Here is a 16,187-nt window from a genome sequence, read left to right on the forward strand (position 1 = left end):
TATGACCTAGGTCATACATATATATCTGAAACACATTTGGAGACACTACTTACCCTTGCTTTTGCAATGCATTCTAATCGTTTGTAGTCTATACCATTTCGTTTAAAAAACAAAAAACGGATCCCACACTAAATTGACTTTATAACCCTAGTGAGCTCTTAGTTTGAAAAACCCTGACTTCATCTCAGCCTCTCATCTTACAAAGGAATGCAGTGACCCCTAGAATGGGGAGGGATACCCATGAGCTACACTTCTCTCCCCTACCTGGCTACCTGCTCGCCCCTCAGGGTCAGTTCTGGATGGATGATAGACATTGTGCAGCAGCTGAATACTCAGTCCAACAATGCTCTGGTTGGGTAGAGTGCAAACCTGAGTTTGGAGATCAGTCGTGGTTCACTTTTTTTCTTTTTGAGACAGATTCTCGCTCTGTCACCCAGGCTGGAGTGCAGTGGCATGATCTTTGCTCACTGCAACCTCTGCCTCCCAGGTTCAAGCGATTCTCATGCCTCAGCCTCCTGCGTAGCTGGGATTATAGACACGCACCACCATGCATGGCTAATTTTTGTATTTTTAGTAGAGATGGGGTTTCACCATGTTGGCCAGGCTGGTCTCAAACTCCTGACCTCAAGTGATCTGCTTGCCTCAATCTCCCAAAGTGCTGAATTACAGGCGTGAGCCACCGCACCTGGCCCATGTTTTATTTCTCCCCAATGCTATGACTGCTCTTATAATGGAGGCAGGAATTTCTTATGACTACACTGAAAGTTCCATGTAGGTGTGTCTGCACTCTTCACTCAGGCAGCCGAGTGCTTCAAAACTGAAGGAATCTCAAAGAGGCCTTCCTAATGACCCTATGTTAAATGTGAATCAGGCCTCACTAACTAGCCCAGTTCCTGGCACAGAGTAAGCATTCAATACATAGCTAATGGATGAACAGACTACCCCGAACTCATGTTTTTATACTTTCTAATTGGCACTCATATCATCTTATATGACTCTTCAGACCACCTGACATCGTTGGCAGAACATGAATCATTTCCATTCCAAACAGGGAAATAGGCAGAAAAGACTTAAATAACCTTCCCCAAAGCCACTGGACTAAATGATGTTTAAGACCTCTTTAAGATTTATATAATTTATATAAAATTCCCAGCCCTTGCGTCCTCATTGGAGCAATGCAGGGGCTGAGAATTTTTACTTTATTCACTCAGGTTTTGAGAGCTAGTTTGATTATTTTATGAAGGATGTCAAGTATCTTATTTTATTTTCAAGGGGTGACTAAGTGCATGATAATGCAAGTTATTTTTATTTATTTATTTATTTTTTTGAGTTGGAGTCTCGCTCTGTCGCCCAGGCTGGAGTGCAGTGGCGCCATCTTGGCTCACTGCAACCTCTGCCTCCGGGGTTCAAGCATTCTCTATCTCAACCTCCTGAGTAGCTGGGATTACAGGCGCCTGCCACCATGCCCGGCTAATTTTTTTTTTTTTTTTTTGTATTTTTAGTAGAGAAGGGGTTTCACCATCTTGGCCAGGCTGTTTCTGAACTCCTGACCTTGTAATCTGCTCACCTCAGCCTCCCAAAGTCTGAGATTACAGGCGTGAGCCACCGCGCTCGGCCTATTATTCCTTTTTAAAATGGGTTTGGAAGGGGAAAAAGAAATATCTGGGATTGAAAACTGGTGTACATTAGAAATCGGAGTGAGCTTGGTTTTCTATAGGGAATCCTGCCCTGGTAACCAGGGAGCAAATCCTCAGAGGCCCCTTTTTTAGGCTCTGGGCATTGGCTACTCTCCTACCTTCATAGAAAGTTCTCAAGCTCCATTATCTCACTGCTCTGCTCTGGGCATTGGCTACTCTCCTACCTTGATAGAAAGTTCTCAAGCTCCATTATCTCACTGCTCTGTTGGACAAAGAAAACTGAACTTTTTTGTATCTCAGCAAGGATTGTTAAGACAGATGACAAGATGGCCGGGCGCAGTGGTTCATGCCTGTAATCCCAGCACTTTGGGAGGCCCAGGCGGGCAGATCACGAGGTCAGGAGTTCGAGAACAGCCTGACCAACATGGTGAAACCCCGTTTCTAGTAAAAATAGAAAAATTAGCCGGGCATGGTGGCAAGTGCCTGTAGTCTCAGCTACTCAGGAGGCTGAGGCAGGAGAATCGGTTGAACCAGTGAGCCGAGATCGTGCCACTGCGCTCCAGCTCGGGGCAACAGAGCGAGACTCTGTCTCAAAAAAAATAAAAATAAAAATAAAAAAATTTAAAAAGTGACAAGAATAAGTTGCCCGCCCGTCCCTCCCTCCCTCCCTCCCTCCCTCCCTCCCTCCCTCCCTTCCTTCCTTCCTTCCTTTCTTCCTTCCCTCCCTCCCTCCTTCCTTCCTCTCTCTTTTTCTTTCTCTCTCTCTCTCTTTTTTTCCCCATAGGGTCTCACTCTGTTGCCTAGGCTGGAGGGCAGTGGTGCATTCTCTGCTCACTGCAACCTCCAGGTCCTGAGGTCCTGGGCTCAAGCGATCCTCCCATCCCAGTCTCCTGAGTAGCTGGGACCACAGGCCCACGCCACCACATCGGCTAATTTTTTAAAAATTTTGAAATTTTTTTATTTTTGGCAGAGACAGTGTTTTGCCATGTTACCCAGACTGGTCTACAACTCCTGAGTTCAAGCGATTTGCCCACCTTGGCCTCCCAAAGTGCTGGGAGTACAGGCATGAGCTACCATGCCCCGCCAGGTTGCCTTTTTCTTTATTATTTTATTTTATTTATTTTATTTTGAGAAGGAGTTTTGTTCTTGTTACCCAGGCTGGAGTGCAATGGCACAATCTCGGCTCACCACAACCTCCACCTCCCAGGTTGAAGCGATTCCCCTGCCTCAGCCTCCCAAGTAGCTGGGATTACAGGCATGCACCACCACACCCAGCTAATTTTGTATTTTTAGTAGAGACAGGGTTTCTCCATGTTGGTCAGGCTGGTCTCGAACTCCCGACCTCAGGTGATCCATCCGCCTCGGCCTCCCAAAGTGCTGGGATTACAGGCGTGAGCCACCGCGCCTGGCCAGCTTGCCTTTTTCTAGGAACAATTTGATTTAATCATTCAATAAATATAGGCGTGCTGGGTGCAGGAATAAGTTTTGAAGAACCGAGGCTGAGCTTCTTGAAGAACTTTCCAATGGTGTTTGGCACTGTTAAATGAAAATCCTGCTGCTATGCTTTAAAACTCCACCTATTTATTAAGTACACGCGATACTCAGTTCCAGATTCTTTGAGGCCGTGTGTCTGCAGGCCTTGTGGAATATCTGGGGGTTGTAGAAGGAGCAACTTTGCTTTTGGGACAGACTTAACGTAGTTCTGTAACTTTTGTAATCTATATGATGAAGAACGCAAAGTAGCTGCACACACACAAGACAATACCTACAGTCAATGCCTTGAAATCAGCAACCAACCAAAGGGTTGCAAAGTTCTCATTCATTCGGTTCATATAGAACACTGACCCCTGATTAACTCACTTCTATTAGATCAAAGCAGAGGCTAGCATTAGCAGGTTTCTGCCCAGGCCTACGTGTACATTCCAACCACATTACCCTGAAGCCCTAGCGTGGTGGCCTGCAATTAACAAGAGACAGCCATCCGCGGTATGGTATGGCTACTGGCTTAGATTTTGGAAATCCCGCCCAAAACTTTGGCAGCAGTCACTAGCAGGGCGCGTGCACAATAAGCGCCCCCATAGCAACCAACTCTGGGTACCTCCATACAAAATTAAATTTTGCCCTTTCAGCCTGTTCCTCAATTTCCTAAAGCATCACTCTCCCAGGTATAGAAGCAATCAAGAGCGCTGCCCTATGAAAAACCTATGGCCTCATAAATGCTGGGAGAAGCGAGCCAGATTTCTGCGGACGCTGTGCACCGAAGGGCCCCTTCCACGCCCTGGGACACTTCCGGGGCGCCGCCCAGCTGGGATCTCCCCTGGCGTCGTGCGCACCGCACCTTCCCCGGCAGATCAGCCGTTGGACGGGCAGGCGCGCGCACCCAGGTGTCACCGTCCAGCGCCGTGCGCGGACAGTCAGGCGCGTGCCCCGGCGCGTCGCTCCGCACTCACCCACGCGCGGCCCTCCTGCACCTCGGCCAGCACTCGCAGCGCGCTGGGCGAGCCGGCCCGGAAGTTGAAGAAGTGAAGCGCCGCGCGCGCCGCCTGCTGCAAGAGCCTGCGCGGGACTCCCGCATCCTGAGGCTGTGCAGGGTTCTCGGCGCCACTGGACCCCGCGGGCGCCACCACTGGGGCTAGCAACAGTAGCAGCGCGAGCAGCGGGGCGGTGGGGCGCGGGTTCCCGGGCCCAGACCGGGGAGCGGGCGGCGGTTGCCGGCGGGGCTGCATGGACGCGGGAAAGTTGGCGCGGCACCCGACAGACCCGGGCTCGGAGCGGGCGGTGCCGGCGCTCGCGGAAATAAGGCCGTGGTGGGCCCCTCCCCTCCGCCCCCGGGGCGAATATCTGGAGCGAGCTCGGGTCCCGGTGGGGCCACTCCCTTTCCACGGTTCCTGCAGCCTTTGGGCTCTCTCTGCCCCTCCGCAATTGCCGCGGCTTGGTGCCAGGATGCGACGTCGCCTCCGCGGCGCGGGGCCGGGTGTTTCTGGCCCAGGCCACGAGGGGAGAGGGACGGGGTTGCAGGGACAGTGGGGACGCCTCCCTCGAGGGATCGCGGCCTGCCCATGCTACCTCGCGCCGCGCCCCTAGCCCAGCTCAGGGATTCGGCGTTTCCCCTGCGGTTTCGCAACCCTGGGGTTTTAAGGGAAACTGCTTGGGTTCTCCAAGCCTTAGGGCTGTGATTTCCCAGCAGGTGAAAGGGGACCAGCGCAGAAAGGGGCAGGTCGCAGCGGGCATTGATGGGGCTCCTCATGGCATAGCCACTGTGGAAGTGGGAGAAGTCGCCAGAGGGCTGGGGCTGGAGAGGAGGCTGAAGGTGGACACCAGCAGGGAGCCCGGGACTACGGAGCCAGTGGCTGGGGACGGGCCTGAGCACCTGCAGGTCCTGCCCAGGAGGAGAGGCGCTGAGGAGGGAGGAGTGGGCAGCAAGGCAGGGTAAGATAAGGCCTGAGAGTCCCATTGGTCTCAGAAGCAAGTAGGTCATTGATACATTGATAACCCCGGTGCGAGACAGATTTAAAGGCCGGGGGTGGAGGTCGGATTCCAGCGGGGTGAGGCATGCATGGGGCTTCCGGGAATGGAGGCAGCAAGTGTTGGCAACTCTTTTTTTTTTTTTTTTGAGACCGAGTCTTGCTCTGTCGCCCAGGCTGGAGTGCAGTGGCGCGATCTTGGCTCACTGCAACCTCCGCCTCCCAGGTTCAAGCAATTCTCCTACCTCAGCCTCCCGAGTAGCTGGGATTACGGGCGCCCGCCACCATGCCCGGCTAATTTTTGTATATTTAGTAAAGACGGGGTTTCACCATGTTGGTCAGGCTGGTCTCAAACTCCTGACCTCGTGATCCCCACGCCTGGGCCTCCCAAAGTGCTGGGATTACAGGCGTGAGCCACCATGCCTGGCGGCAACTCTTTTTAGACAGTTGGCAGTGAAGGGCTGAGATAGCCATTGTTTTTAAACCACAGACAAGAGAAAAAGCCCTGGAGAAGTAGGGCTCAGAGAGGAGAACTGGTACTGCTAGGCACTCCCAACATCCATTTCTCCATCCTGCATTTTGTTCAGCGGTCTACCCCTGCTCCAAACCTGGACCCCAGTGCTGTTGTGGGACTAAAGGAAATCCCTTCTTGCCAGTGGGTGGTTGAGACTGGGCATGTGCCAGTTCTGCATGGTGAGCAAAGCCTGTGACTTGATGGACGTGGTGCCATCTCTGGCAAGATCCTGTCTCACTGCACTTCTTCCTCTGGCTGTTGTCTGTCCCTTGTCTGTCTTTCCTTCCTTCTGCAGATAATTGTAAAACACCTACTCTGCCAGACCCTGGGGAAATGAGGGTGAACAATCTTAAACATCTCTGCCTTCCTGGAGCACACCTTCTAGGCAAGTGGGGCCCAGACAGTCAATGAGGCCGAGGGAATGTGCCCTATGTTGGACGCAGTTACATGCCAGGGAGAAAAATTAAGCCAGAAAAAGAAGTGGGGAGTTGGGAGGTGGTTAATCATAAAAGGTGTGGTCAGGGCAGGCCTCTCTGGGGAGGTGATACTTGGGTGAGGACGTGAAGGAGGTGAGGGAGCCAGGTGGACATGTATGCAAAAGCACTGTAGGCAGAGGGAACACAAATGCAGAGGCTGGGGCAGGAGTCTACCTGGCATGTTTGAAGAAAAGCAAGAAAGTCCAGCTGGAGGGAGAAGCCAAGAGGGAGAGTGCAGGCCCTTGATAGGCTCCAGTTAGGTCTGGCTGTGCTGCCCAGAAGCATGCCCCCGTCTTGCTGGCTGCCTGAGAATGAAGCCCATTTCAAGAGTGGCAGAGCAGAGAGAGGGGAGGGCCCTGGGTTCCTGATGGCATTGTTGGACACAGGAATCAGCTGATCCTGGAGCCTATTTCTTATTATTTCACTTCTTTGAAGCTGGAGTTGCTGTTTCTTGCCCTCAGAGGCAGCCTGGCACAGGTAATCACCTCCCAGAACCCAGTCATCTCCCCATAGTTTGTTTTGTGCTATGATAATAGAATACCTGAGACTGGGTAATTTATAAGGAACAGATATCTATTTCTCACATTTCTGGAGGTTGGAAGTCCAAGATCCAGGCACCACCAGATTTGGGGTCTGGTGAGGGCTCAGCTCTGTCTCCCCTTCCAAAGTGGGGCTTTGCATGCTTCATCCTCTGAAGGGGAGGAACACTGTATCCTCACATGCTGGAAGAGCAGGAGAGAACCCACTCTTATGACCTAAACACCTCACTCTAGGCCCCACCTCCCAACACTCTTGCATTGGGAATTGAGTTTCATCATGAATTTTGGAGGGTACAAAAACACCCAAACTATAACACCCTCCAAGAGGTTATAGTAGCAGACTTGAGAATGATCACCTCCAGGTTTTATAAAGATTAAATTTTCCTCATTTTACTTCAGTGCTTTGTCCCCCATGAGTATGTTAGGTTGCTTTTAACTGTATGTAATGGAAAACCCGATAAACAATGTGGACTATTTATTGGTCTGGAGTGGGAGATCTCAGTGAGTTTCTGAAAGACCCAGGCTCTCTCCATCCTTCTGCACAGCCATCCTCAGCTGGCTGGCTTTTTGTCCATGGACTTGTAGTTTCATGGTTATAGAATGGCTGCCACAGCTCCAGACAGCACATCTTCACATGCTGCAGCCAAAAGCAGGTAGCAGGGAATAGATTGCCAGAGTAGAAAGAGTGGAAAGAGAGCTGGACATTATGCACCTGTTTGTTTTTTGCATCAGTAAGAAATATCTTTTCCAGAACCTCCTGCCTACACCTTTCTTCCCCTGAGACCTTCCTTTATACCAAATCTGCCAGATCTGGGTTACACTGGCAAAGCCTAGCTGCAAGGGAGGCTGGCAAACAGTATCTGTCATTTTTCAGAGTCAATGGTCTGGTCTGTAAACTAGGATTAAATTTAACTGTATGGAACAAACACCCGAATGACATTGGCTTAAACAGGAGAGGAACTTATCTCTCACATAAAGGAAGTTGTAGGGTAAAAGTGGGGTAGTAGACAATCTGTGGTTGGTATTGGCAGATCCATGAGGTTGTTAGAGGTCCAGACCTTTTCCAGATCTCTGCTCCCACATCCTAAGGGTGTACTCCTTGCCCTCAGGGTCCAAGATGGTCACTAGCCATCAGCAGGGCTCCCTTTATGGATTTCCTAGAAGTCTCACAGGGCACTTGTGCCCTGTATCTTATTGGCAAGAACCTGGTTGCAAAGGAAGCTGGGAAATGTAGTTTTTATTCACGGTGGCCCTATGCCAAAATAAAACTCAGGATTTTGTTACTAAGGAAGAAGATTGTGTCTTACGTTGGGTATCCTAGAAGCAGGCCCGGAAACAAAGATTGTTCGCAGAAGAAATGCTCCTAGAAGAATTCAGTAAGGAGCTAGAAGAAGGATAGCCATGCAAGGATGTCAGATAGTTATATGACTTATATGACAGGTAGGTTCAGCCTGACCTGAAGGGGAGCTCTCAACTGTAAACGATGCCTCTGAGATGTCCCTGCCCCAGGCAGGGTATCTGGGCTTCCATTCTTCTATGCCTGTCAGCCACTGGCTAAGAGCCATCCTTGTTGATAACTCAGGTACTTCAGTCTTTCTGTAGGTGGACATAAAAGGGCAGTAGTACAAGAACAGCCCTCCCAGAAGAGCTGCAGGAGCCTCAGGTCAGAAGCAAAAGTATGCCAAGTGGAAGGGGCAGACTCAGAGAAAGGGATCCAGGAATCTCTGCAGAGCCCCAGTGGGGTCCCTGCAGGGATAATGCCTAGTGGGAAGGAAGTAGCCACCTCTGTCACTGAGGCGAGGAGGAGAAGGGTGGGAATGGCTGATAGTGTCCAACAGGCAGCCTGTGCAGCATGTGTGCAGTTCCTGCCTATGAGATAGTGAGAATCATGGAAAGTCATAAGCAAGAGGGAAGACAGAAAAGACAAGGAGACCAAGTGCTGCTGTGTGAGCTCTGGGTGCTCTTCCGAGGTTAGGTATTTTAAATAGTGACAACAGTTACAATGGGGGCAAATTGATGCTGATCAGGAACACATGTAGACATTTAATTATAGTATTTATTTTATAAACAGGGATTTTCTGGAACACAGAGTATTTCCTTTGCAAGAACTGTCCATGTTCTTTGCCCACTTACCTGTGGGGTTGTTGGATTACTGGTTGATTTGTAGAAGCTCTTTCAATACGAGGGAAATCAGGCCTTGGTCTGTCATGGGTATCCCTGTTTTTTCACAATTCATAGACAGATTTTGTGTGTTCACAGATTGTTCTTCCTTGCCACGTACTGTGTCGGGAGTGATGTTGCTAACTGTTCACCACGTTCTCCAAAAGACCTGTCATCATATCCCACCCCCAGCCTGGGGCCGCTGGGAGACTGTGCCACATGGGAGGGGAGGAAAGTATCAGCCAGCGGGTCTGCGGTAGCCTCTGCACAGAAGCAGATGTGTCCCCACAAGGGTGTCCTGATATATCATGTTCCCTAGTTCCTTAGTCATTGCTCAGTTTATCATGAGCATTTTAGAGAACTTACTTTGTGTTTAAGAAACCTAGTGGTATATAAAGCTATAATGACTTTTAATCATATGAAAAGATAGTACAGACTGTGAGAGGGGAAATTGACATGACCTGTTTGGTGGACTATTTGCAATATCTATTGAAATTAGAAATGCACATGGCTTTGACCCAGCAATTCCACCTTGAGAGTTTATACTAACAACACATTCACACATGTAAATGAAGAAGTATGTGCAAGGATGTTCATTTCCACATATGGATTGTAAACTCCTCCATGGCAGTGACACTGAATGTCTCATTTTCTTCTCTATCTTCCCTAGAACAGTGACTGGCACACAATAGGCGCCAATACAGATTTTTTTTTTTTTTTTTTTTTTTTAAGTAATGAAGAGCTAAGGGCTGGAAAAACACCTGTGTTTCATGGTTGAATAATTATGGTACCTCCATAGAATGGAATATTGTACAGTCATGAAGAAGAGGTATATTGAGGTGTGTGTGATACTGAACCATCTCTAAGGTATAATGTTAACAGCAAGGTGTAGAGTAGGGCAAGTAGTATGCTGCTATTTGTTTAAAAAGAAAAAAATAACATACATAGATGTGGAAATATGCAAAAACAGTCTCTGTGGAGGTTTACAAGAATTGCCAATAGGGGTTGAGAGAGAAACTCTTCACCATAGGCTGTCTTTTGTGGTGGTTGCTTTTTTCATGTGTGTATAATGTATGTTACCTGTTCTAAATAAGTAAATAAATGAGGTGCAGTTTCCGAGTGCACTTCAATCAGTTTCTCCTCTGGTAGGGAAGACCACCACAGGAGCTTTCCAGTTCTGTGGTTCCGCGTAGCCAGAGCAAGCCTGCTTTGCTTGTTGTGTAGTTCCAGCTTGTCTCCCTTTCTCTGAGTCTTGCCTTGCCACACTCTTTCTTGCCTTGGACCTAGTCATGTTTCCTCACATTGAAACTTCCAGGGAAGGAGCTGCTGAGCAGATGCATACTGTAGTGTCAGTGGCTATCATGGCTCACTGCATGGCTCATCTCGGAAGTATTGTTATTTAAATAGGGATCAGGTCTTGAGCCAAGATACCTAAGTTCTGACTGAGCATATTGCAGCACTGGCTCCTGTGCCCTATGCTAGGTAGAGGTATCCAGCAGCCCCTGAACAGCTGTACTTGCACCCCTCCTATCCTCTTGACTACATAAAGAGGCCAGAGAGCAGAGAGAAACGGCTCTGAGAGGCATTGGCTGTTTATTTTCCTTGTCTTAACCAACTCGGGCTGCCATAACAAAATACCTCAGACTAGGTGGCTTAAACAACAGAAATGTGTTTTCTTATGAATCGGAAGCTGGGACGTCCAAGATCAAGATGCCGGCTGATTCACTTCCTGCTGAGGCCCCTCTTCCTGACGTGGCCTGGAACGGTGTACTCACACAGCAGAGAGGGAAGCAGCAAGCCTCCATGTGTCTTCTTACAAGGATGCTAATCCCATCATGGGATTAGGAATTATGGTTAGACTTCATCTAACCCTGATCGCCTCCCAAAGGCCCCACCTCCAAATATCATCACATTGGAGGTTAGGGCTTCAACAAATGAACTGGGGGGGATGCAATTCAGTCTATAGCAAAGCCCTCCCAGAGGGCCTGGGATGTGTCTTTCTGGCAAATGAGAGGACTGGGCATGAGGAGACTGGGTGGTTGGCTGTGGAGGAAGAAGGGTATGGTGGCACTGCCATCCTGGCTACCTTTGGCCACCCCAGCTTGTGGAATGTAAGAAGGCCCAGGAACCAGTTCCCATGCACCTCAGGCCCCAGGTTTTCTTAGCCAAGCCCTGAGAATACATCAAGAACAGGTGAGGGCATGTGGACACAGGTGTGCGGGGGGCCTCCCAGCAGCTGTCCCCGCTTCCTGCTAATGCTGCTCTGATTTTCGCCTTTGCTCACCTCTCTCCAGTGCTGCTGAACACACCCCGTTCTGGCGATCTGACTGGAGAGAGACAGTGTCACTGTGGTGGGCTCAGGGATAGACTCAGGACCCTATTTGGGCAAGTAAGTCAGGAGAAGCGGTTGGTGGAGTCTCGGAGGGAAGTTGTCTTGCTCTTCTGAGAGCGTGTGCACTCCCGTTCTCTGCCGTGCGTGTGAGAGGAAGCCTGTGCCCCAGAAGCTGGTGGTGCCATCTTGCCTCCTCAGGAAAGAGGGCTCAGGATGGTGTCGACTCAGTGGAAGGCAGAGATGAAGCTCGGAAAGAAACCAGGCCCTTGGGGGTGTTACTGACCCACTGGACTGTGACCCATTTGAAGCCTGCCCTGTCTCTAGACTTTTTATTGTAAGAACCAGTAAGTCTGTTTCATGGTTAAAGCCAGCACGAGTGTGGTTTTGTAACTGGTTGAAAATTCCTAATGGATTGCTGAGGCAGCTAGTATTGGCAGGAAACACAGAGATCTAAGGCTGCCTCGCAGTTGGGGTGGGAGGTGGGAGGCAGTGGGGAGACTGTGCCGGGTGTGGTGGAAGCCAGACACAATCTGGGAACACCACAGCTGCTACCTGCATTGGGACTACCATATCTTCAGAGTCCACCAATTTTGGGATGACCTAGCTGGAGAAGGGACATTTCCCTTCACCAGCAACTCCCAGCCATGGCAGTAGTGCCTTGTCAGCCACAGGGGCCAGACCAAGCCTTGGCCCCGGGTCAGAAGTGACTGCTCCCAGGCTAGACAACTGTCTGTTCCCATTTGAGCATCATCTCTCAGCTCCACAAGCCCTGCTGCCCTCTCTAAGGCTGTGAGGCAGAGCAGGGTCGGGGGGAGAGAGGAAAAAAGACCCTGGGGAAGGAGAAGGAATCCCTGAGATAGAGGCTTTAACCTACATCGTGGCTAAGAGTCACATCAGAGAAGACAGCAGAGTCAGTGGGGTGGATGGAGTATTTTGCAAAGGTACCCTTAGTTGAGACTGTTTTCTCCTCTCTCCTTGCCCCTGCACTCACCAGTGTAAGCACTCACACAGGCGCTTGGAAAGCAAAGTTGATATCAGTTATTAGAAAAGATAAAAACATCTCCTGTTTGTGCATGAGTGTGACTGCCCAAGGTGATACCAGAAGCTTCTTCCTTCTAGATATGCATTTAGAAAGGTGTGCACACAGACCGTCTCTGGAAGGACAAATCAGAAATGACTAACAATGGTTAGGGGAAGAGAGAGGATGCTTGGGGTCAGAGGGGCTTTCTCTAACTGTTAAGTCTTTGGGTTATTTTCTGTTATCATTTGTAGGTAGCACAGTGGCTCAGAGAGTGGACTTGGAGCCAGGCTGCCCAGTTTGTAGCCCAGCTTGACCTGTGTGATCCGAGGTGAGTTATTTCATCTCTCTATGTTTTGTGGTACTTCCTACCTCATTGAGTTGTTTGTGAGGTGCAAACAACTCACTATCTGTGTATACATAAAGCATTTAGGACAATGCCTGGCACAAAGTAATGGCTATGTAAGTGACTGCTATTATTATTATTATTATTATTGCCATTAACTTAAAAATTAGATACAATCTCGAAAAATATGCAGTCACCTGTGGATTTCATTTCACAAAGGATGAGAAGGGATGGCAGGGACTGAAACCTACTAGGCCACTAAATAAAATCTCAGCTATTACTTGTAGCCCCTGTAACCTAATCTTTCATTAGAACTATTTGCAGTTAAGAAAATAAGAATCTGTAATCATTTTTGGTCTTCCCCTTGCAGAGGTAAGGGTGGGTGAGGTTGGCAAGAAGAATATGGAAATCCAGCCTTAACTATTGAAATCTGATTAACCAAAGCTAGAGTGTGGCCAAGATGATTCTTAGAGCTTTGGAACCAGAATGCTGGTGGAGAAAAGGGAGCTCTCCTGGTTCCTTGGGCCTGCATCTTGCATGCTCTGAGGGGAACTCAGCTTTTGTTTAGGTGAAGCCCTGTAAACCTACACATTTACCGTGCTGTGTTCCTGGGCCCATAATGCCTGTCCTGAAGCCCTTGTAGGAAGGCACTTAGCTATCCACAGAAAGAACAGAGCCCCTGATCAATGGAGCGAGCTGCGTTCCTAGGGCATTTGGCTTACTGGTCTCTCCTGTGAAGGTGCTTGGGACTCATATGGGGAATTCACAATGTCCTAAATATTGTGCCTGTAAGCTACCTGAGGTTTATGTGGCTGTGTTGAGTCCCCAGCGATGGTATTTTGCTTTAGGAGCAAGACCCAGGACTTGGAGCCTTCAGCATTATGCCCACATCCCATCAGACTCTCAGCAGGAAGGCAAAGGCCGCAGTGCAGAGAACCCTAGAATCTGCATCTGGGCTGCAATGGAACAGCTAACTAGAGTTTTCTGAATCCATGAGGTTAAAGAAGAAGCCTTTCCAGCTTGAATCTAGTGAGACTGAATTCTTTGGGGATGCGGAACTGGAGATGAGGTTCTTTCTAAAAGAGATGCCACAGAAAACAGTGGTTGCATTTATTCCTGTCACCAAGGAAAGATTTCACATGACATAGTTTAGGTAGAGACTGACATGGACTGACATCCCCTTATACCCAAGGGGATAAGGTAATCAGCCCTGTCCAAGAGAGCTTTCTGATGACAATGATCCGTATCTGCACTGGCTACGTGTGGCTACCAAGTGCTTGAATTATGGCCAGTGCAGTGTAAGAACAGAATTTTTAATTGTATTTAATTTAAGTTGATTTAAATATACATAGCCACATATATTTACATGGTGTCTGATGATAACTATATCATACAGCACAGTTGTAGACAACCGACTTTTCCCTATGGCACTTCGTTTGGGAAGAGAATATTTTGGGGAGCTGTGTTTCAGACATGATGCTATGTGCTTTCTCTTACAGAATAATCTTGTTTAATCTCCACGAGTTTGAGGACTAAACTGGGTGCCAGAGAGAAGTTAAGTAACTTGCTGAGGTTGTGTCAGTAACAAGGGAGCAGGGAAGAGATTCAAGCTCAGGTATGGCCCACCCAAGTACTGCTTGTGCATTCCACAACTGGGGAGACTCTAATTTACTTAAGGGTTTAGATTACGGCGGCAAAGTGAATTAAGGGCCAGGAAATGTGGCTTTGTGATTAGGTAAGTTGAGATATTTCACTTCAAGAGAAGAATACTGAAGAAGTCACTCGATATTTAGAACTATATTCAAAGATCATTTCCTTTTCTTTTTTTTTTTCTTTAGATGGAGTCTCGCACTCCATCTAAAGTTGCCCGGGCTAGAGTGCAGTGGTGTGATCTTGGCTCACCTCCCGGGTTCAAGCAATTCTCCTGCTTCAGCCTCCTGAGTAGCTGGGATTCTAGGTGCCCACCACTACACCCAGCTAATTTTTTGTATTTTCAGTAGAGATGGGGTTTCACTATGTTGGCCGGGCTGGTCTCAAACTCCTGACCTCAGGTAATCCACCTGCCTGCCTCGGCCTCCCAAAGTGTTGGGATTACAGGCGTGAGCCATCATGCCTGGCCTCAAAGATCATTTCTTAGAGAAGAACAGCTGGCTGTCTCTGTCACCATTAATGAAAGCTTCACTTTATTCTGGTTTACGTAGGGGCTATGGAAGAATGTGATAAAGTCTTGTTTCTGACATGGGCATTTCTCTTCACATCTCAGGGAGCCTGGTTGGACTTCAGGCCCCTGTGAGGCTGACTCTGTAGTCCTGGAGAAACTCAACAGCCAGGAACTTAGGACCATTTGTGTGTGGCATTTGGGCTAACCAGATTGGTGGCTTCTAAAGAAGATGGAAAGCATCAAGTTTCCTATATTTAAATTATTTGGTGATCTCAATACTGGTTGTTAGCCAAAGTACACAATGGAGACAGCCTATTTGCTCTACTACTTTTGATGTAGAAATATTACTAAGCTTGAGCTGATTAATAGAACTGTTACACATTTCTGTGCTCCCCTTACCGGTAGCATGAAACAATTCTTTTAAAACCTGCCATGTGTTCACATTTAAAATTAAAAGTAATTTAGATTACATGGATTTGAGAAGCGCATGTTGACACATAATTGCCAACAGATGGGTTTTCAAATGTAATGAAGTAAAAATGGTCAGTACCCCATGTGTTGGATTTTGCAATTTTCCAAAGTAAGCCCTCAGTTTTGGCATGTCATGCTAGTTAAGAACACAATGTATTTATAGCTCAATTATACATTTTCTGATGAATTTGGCATGGTATTTTGTTTTTCCATCAGTCACTTAAGACAGGACATTTGCCATTCCAAGAATGAATTAACACTCTTCTAAGTGATCTATAAACTGAGATGTAAAATAAATTACAAATTGGGACTGTTTTAGTTTTCCAAGCAAAGGGTATTTAAATAAAGCTTGAAATCATAAACCTTATTTCCTGTTTGAGAAGATGCTATATTCATTACAGAGTGACATAAATGATTTTAACTTTTTTTTCCAGCAATAATAGAATCTTATGTTCTTCAAAGAAAATTCATAATACTTGTTAATATTTGTATGCCATGAACTTTCTGGAGTGATTGATTTATGCAATTCTGTTTATGACACTGGCGTTCGTCAGTCAAATTTGCAGAGAGTATGTTATCAAGGCAAACCACAACCAACTCTTCATACCACAGAGGAAGGCATCTGCCCACATGTGGCAGCCTAGATAACAGGACAGTGTGTTAGAAAGCCCTCATTCTATTTTCCCCTCTTCACCATTATTTCTACAGGGTGCACAGCAGGGCATATGTATACTAGTGAGAGCAAACAGAAGTACTGAGAAATAAATCACCTGACTAATAAATAGACAGCACAATCACCCAGACGACTTAGAATACATGAATACATACAGACAGAGGTTGGTTGATTCCTTGGAATGTTCTTATGACAGTGCTGATTTGTGTGTGTGGTTAGTTGTTAAAATTTGGTGCTCCTGCAGGGAGGATGATTGGTGCAGGCTTCTATTCAGCCATCCTGCCCCTAGTTCCTTGGAATGTAATGTGCGGTAGGTGGATCTTCAAGTCCAGAAGCAGAAAAGCTGGATCTGTGGGCATTCAGAAGAGTCAGCAAGTTGCGAGAACAGCAAGGGGC

At 47.9% G+C, this 16,187-nt stretch overlaps 1 protein-coding gene and 1 long non-coding RNA gene across 6 annotated transcripts in view; one reads left to right on the forward strand and one right to left on the reverse strand.

Moving 5' to 3' along the window:
• Positions 1 to 4,405, reverse strand: part of RARRES1 (retinoic acid receptor responder 1) — a 36,731-nt gene extending 32,326 nt beyond the window's left edge. For all 4 annotated transcript variants that reach the window (XM_005546230.5, XM_074031319.1, XM_045386712.3 and 1 more), the window contains exon 1: positions 4,088 to 4,405. In XM_005546230.5, the coding sequence (XP_005546287.2) occupies positions 4,088 to 4,363 (276 nt within the window). In that variant the 5' untranslated portion in view covers positions 4,364 to 4,405. The remainder of the gene's footprint in view (positions 1 to 4,087) is intronic.
• A 1,461-nt stretch (positions 4,406 to 5,866) lies between these two features.
• Positions 5,867 to 15,485, forward strand: LOC141409643 (uncharacterized). 2 transcript variants are annotated; one of them, XR_012430820.1, is made up of 6 exons: positions 9,492 to 10,643; positions 11,085 to 11,179; positions 11,321 to 11,456; positions 12,395 to 12,471; positions 13,986 to 14,101; positions 14,750 to 15,485. It is a non-coding gene; the product is annotated as an uncharacterized lncRNA (long non-coding RNA). The 2 variants fall into 2 exon arrangements; XR_012430821.1 differs by lacking the exons at positions 9,492 to 10,643; positions 11,085 to 11,179; positions 11,321 to 11,456 and adding an exon at positions 5,867 to 6,004 and having other exon boundaries at positions 12,399 to 12,471.
• The last annotated feature ends 702 nt before the right edge of the window (positions 15,486 to 16,187 follow it).

Source organism: Macaca fascicularis, chromosome 2 (genome assembly GCF_037993035.2).
Source record: "Macaca fascicularis isolate 582-1 chromosome 2, T2T-MFA8v1.1".
Lineage (NCBI taxonomy): Eukaryota > Metazoa > Chordata > Mammalia > Primates > Cercopithecidae > Macaca > Macaca fascicularis.